Here is a 5,284-nt window from a genome sequence, read left to right as displayed (position 1 = left end):
TTGGTAGTACTTCGTTCAGTTGCATTATTGCTATATTCCTTTGCCAGTAGAGTATATTGATAACTGTACCGGTCAAATATCACGTGACTACAAGTTTATTTAATTTATGAAAATGCTTAATATATACATATTTCATTAATCTCGTAAAAAAAATGTATTTACAATTATTAACTTATTACAGCTTACTTATTAACTAGTTACGATTTTAATTCTGAGGCATCAAAACGACAAAAATGTCAATGATGTGGATATTACGCAGAACCAAATGGGGGTTATTGAAACTATATCGACAGAATTTAGTTTGGAGGTAGTTCTATAAATATCTCCCACAAAAAATTGGAAAACTTCTTGTCTTTATTGTTCAGGCAAAATGAACAAAAGTGGAACAACTTTACTAACTGAAAGTGTAGATTATACTTATGCATTTTCAATGAAAATTTGCTATCATGTTCATTATATTCATTCAGTAATACTAGACCACTCACTACATTTTATCCTGTTTTTACTAACCTGTCCAATCTCCTATCAGGACTATTCCAATGCTTCTGGAATTGTAACGGGGAGCGTGGGCCCCTACAGCTGTCCAACCTCGTCCAACGTAAATTCTATTGTCCCCTCCAACAGCGAAGTTATATCCAATATCGCACCATGAATTATTTTGCTGAAAATACATATAAGAATATTTCATTCTATAATACCCTAAATTCTCAAAAAATAATCCTAAATAATTCAGATGCTATATGAATGTATTTTGTGCCAAATACACGTGGGTATTTAAGTACAGTGCTGTCAAGAATCGCAGGGAAATGAAGTGTTGTTAGGTATAGAGTTATGGTTTTAGGTAAAGTGATAAAACGACACTCTAACCCGAGCTCTAACCTAAATACATCGATCTCTTATCTATCGGAGTTCCGTTTTCTAATGTTAGGTAAGTTTTTACTTTAATATGATTTCTAAGTCGTTTTAAAGGTAATTGCTTGATATTTGCGGCTAATTATCGATTGCTGCCGGTTGCTCTCTCATTATTCTTTAAATTTTCAGAGTTAAAAACTCGGTTATTAATAATTTTTTTAAAAATAGTAAAGAGAAAATATGTTTTTTTTTTTATTATTATTGATTTCTACCACCCCTAAAATACCTCACTTATTCTTGGGACACCTTGTGTATAATCAATACCGTATAAGAAAGGGCGGTGTCTCTGTTGAGAATATTTTTCACAGTTAAATAGCCGGGGCACATAGCGCTTTAGCTTTATACAGGGTGTCCCAGAAATAAGTGCAAGTATTTAACTGGTATAGTTCAACCCCAAAAACACGCAAAATTTGAAAATTCGGAAATTTTTTAAAAAAAAATTTTTGGAAATTTTTATTTTAATTTAAAAACATAATTTCTTGATAATATTACAACATAGATATTATATAAAATAAAAATACTAATATTTTTTTAAGAAATATATTCCTCTACTGTCAGTGTCATATATGGTTGATGTTAGCATCATCAGCAGATGATTAACTGACTGATTAAACTGACTGAGTTCAGTTTATAATCATCTGCTGATGACACTAACATGGTTAGAATGATTAACTGACTGATTAAACTGACTGAGTTCAGTTTATAATCATCTGCTGATGATGCTAACATGGTTAGCGAAACGCGCGTCCAGTTTAAAAGTAAAAGTGTTTTGGTGTATTGTGGTTATTTAGTGTTTTTATTTTGCTGTGTAACACCAAAGGTTCCAACCCTCAACTGTAACATAGATATTAGATTAAATTTACAAGAAAATCCAGAAAGATCCAGTGGCTCTCAAAATTTTAGCAAAAAAAAAACACTTTTTTTAAATTTTCAAAGCAAAATAACCTGTTATTTTGGACTTATTTGAAAAACGGTGAAGAGAAAATATGCCTTTTATCGAGATCTACCACCCCAAAATTCTTACACCCTATTTCTGGGACACCTGTATATGTTGTTTATTATGGAATTTAGGACATTTTACAAATAATACATGAAAAGCCGAGTTTTTGACACTTATTTACTTTAAGACTTCATATAATATGTTACCGTAAGGCTCTGGATCGCAAGACACTTTCTATTGGGGAAAGCAAGTCTAGAACCGGAATTCCTTCAACAGAGCCTTAAAAACCTTCATATTCCTTCAACTTCAAATCCTAATCGAAAATCGACAACCAGGAAACTATAAACCCTTCCTGGACACAAAAACGGTACATTGTGAAACAGGAAATTGTAGAGAGAAACAAGGCCCTATAACATAGGGAAACAACATTTTAATGAACAGTGCTTTCCGCTAAAATCACTAAAATGAAAAAAATATACGAAATAATATACGTGTACTGGATTTCTTTCGAAAATCGACAACTATAAAACTATGGTCCCTTCCCGGACACAAACTGTATTTTGTGAGACAGGAAATTGTGAGAGAAACAAGCCCTATAACATAGGATACAACATTTTAATGAACAGTGCTTTCCATAAAATCAATAAAATAAAAAATATACGAAATAAAATACATGTTCTGATTTCTTTCGAAAATCGACAACTATGAAACTATGATCCCTTCCCCGACACAAACGGTATATTGTGAGACAGAAAATTGTAGAGAGAAACAAGCCCTATAACGTAGGATACAACATTTTAATGAACAGTGCTTTCCATAAAATGGATAAAATGAAAAATATACGAAATAATATACATGTACTGATTTCTTTCGAAAATCGACAACTATGAAACTATGATCCCTTCCCTGACACAAACAATACATTGTGAGACAGGAAATTGTAGAGAGATACAAGCCCTATAATATAGGATACAACATTTTAATGAACAGTGGTTTCCAAAAAATTCCAGATTTTGTAAAAATCGGTAAATTTCTTGTATTTTACCTATTTTATATTTAGGAGAAAATTTTTAAAAACTTATTTCCGGTTATTTTTGGACAGCGATATATTTAAATAAACTTATTATTAAAATAATAATACGATCAAAAATACTGTGATAGACACTCGACAGCAGTATTATAAAGTATGTTTCAAAAAATTCATTGCTTATGACTGCTTGAACCGAGAATAATTAATCATACAAGTCGCCATGATCTGCTGACTTATTAGATATATTTTCCGTTTATATATTTTTTTCAACATTAAGAACTTTGGTTTAGTTATGGTGTGTGTGGAATAAGATGTGTTAAAGATAAAAATGTATCTGTTAATTTTTTGTTAAGTGTAAAAATCTTTCTAAAATTGCGGACTTTTTGACAGTAACATTGCTTCAAACTGAGGCGTTCTTAATTAAACACCGTTAAAGTGAAAAAATAGATGTAGGAAAACTTCTACTATATTTTAACAATTTTTATTGTGCAAAACTGCCAAAAACCTTCATATTGTCTTCTTTTTGTAAAAGAAATTCTTCAGTCCTTCATTCGGCGAAATTTGACTGTAAAATTCTTCATATTGAAGGAAATCCTTCAATTCGGAGGGATAAGGGACTGGGTACAGATATAGGAAGGGGAGAAGCACAGTAGACCTTATTGTCACTTTAAAGGTTGCAGTGCTTCCGGCATGCATATAGGAGGCTCCTCAATAGTGAAACTTTTTTTTAATTTAAGGCTGTATTCCGTTGCAAAACCAGGCAAACTGAAGCGGTAAAGAGCGGTTCCTGAAAGATATCGGTTTGATACGGAACGGTTTGGTAAAATAATGGAAATGCCAAATGATGGCGTTTTCTAAATTTCAATACCTTTATTATAAAACTTATCTTTTATGCATTTTTAATGTACCTATTCTCTGCTTTTACGTTTGCTTCTTCTTTTCAATGCAGTTTAATATTGAAAAGTACTTTATTAATGAACTGTTAAACTCGTTAGACAGATCAAGTGAAGATTTGCAGGTCCAATATTAAAACAGATCAATAATAAATAAACAAATCTAATGAATATGTATATTTTTATAGCTTACAAAAACATTCACTATTACTTGTTGTCTTGTTTTTCATATTTCCCTTAAATGTTCCTGACTAAGAAACAATGGCTGCATGATAAGTTTAAATGGTTCTAAAAATAATTCTATTTAGTTAATGAAATTTATTTACCTTTACCTGCCTCCATTGCTTTTGGAATACAAAATATTACTACAAATTTTATGAGAATTAAATGAGAATTACACTCGAACTTCCAATATTTGCTTGATTTCTGTCACATAAATGACATTGATTGACAAACAAACCCAGAAAAACCAGCCTTCTCGCGCTGCGCTGGTTAGTTTGGTGACAGTTTGGTGACAGTCCTTGGGTGACAGTTACAACCGAATTTTTTACAGGAACCGTGTTCCGTAATAAGAAAACTTTCAGGAAACCGATTGAAACGGAACATAAAACCATAACCAAGGTAAGCAATGGAATACACCCATGATACAAAGAATACAAGGTATGATATTGCGCAGGTTGGTCACTACGTCACAGGTGATAAACGGCACCATTGGTCGGCAAGCTCTGCGCATCAATTTCAAATTGTCAAACAGATTGTGTCATCTGTGAAATTTGATTGTGTCAATATGTGAAAATAATTTTTCAAGTGTCAAATTCGATGATTTGACATAACTTTTGGGGTTATGTCCTAATTCTTCCCTATTTTAGGTCTTTTTTTATAAGTGGCAATTGAACAATATGGATATTTTTTTGTATGGCGTATGACGTCACAGGTGGTATGCGCAAACTTAACGAAATTGGAACCGCTATCGATCATACCTTGTTTTCTTTGTACCATGGAATACACCCACACCCTAAATTACGAAAACTTGTCACTTACTTGATGATACTTTTGCATCCATTGCATGTCATTTATACATTCCTCTTTTGTTGAACAAGCTGCAGGTATATAACTGTGGTGTATGACGAGGTAAGGAACTGGTAGAGTTAAGTTTTCAACATCTGTGGGTGGTTTGGCACCCCATTCGTCCCTCGTAACTATTTCCGGGTCTGTACATACGAAGCTGTTCGCAACTGTAAACAAAAATGACAGGATTAGTAATTATTTATTTATTTATATTATTATTTTTAGTTTGCGTATACAGGGTTCGGCAATAGTGCTACAGGCATATGTAGCTTCTAGAATAAAAAAATTTGGGGATTGTGCTAACCTAAAGCACAACCTAAAGTATGTATGTAGGGTAGACGCACCATTTGTGGCCATTGACCCTGTTGTAGCCACTTCTTTAAAAAATCTTAAAAATTAATTTTTTTCACGTCATTGTGACAACCGTGCATATATAATTTT

General features: G+C 32.4%; 1 protein-coding gene across 1 annotated transcript; it reads right to left on the bottom strand.

Moving 5' to 3' along the window:
* Positions 1 to 505: 505 nt before the first annotated feature.
* On the bottom strand, positions 506 to 5,017 carry LOC115886274 (peptidoglycan-recognition protein LB-like; the record flags this gene model as incomplete). The annotated part of the gene is made up of 2 exons (XM_030905365.1): positions 506 to 661; positions 4,817 to 5,017. Coding segments are annotated over 2 exons (357 nt in total), but the record flags the coding sequence as incomplete, so codon positions are not given.
* Between the last annotated feature and the right edge of the window lie 267 nt (positions 5,018 to 5,284).

Source organism: Sitophilus oryzae, unplaced genomic scaffold (genome assembly GCF_002938485.1).
Source record: "Sitophilus oryzae breed Bouriz unplaced genomic scaffold, Soryzae_2.0 scaffold_477_pilon_pilon, whole genome shotgun sequence".
In the NCBI taxonomy this organism is placed as follows: Eukaryota; Metazoa; Arthropoda; class Insecta; order Coleoptera; family Curculionidae; genus Sitophilus; species Sitophilus oryzae.
The sequence above is the reverse complement of the archived record's forward strand: the minus strand, read 5'-3'. Positions and strand labels throughout refer to the sequence as shown.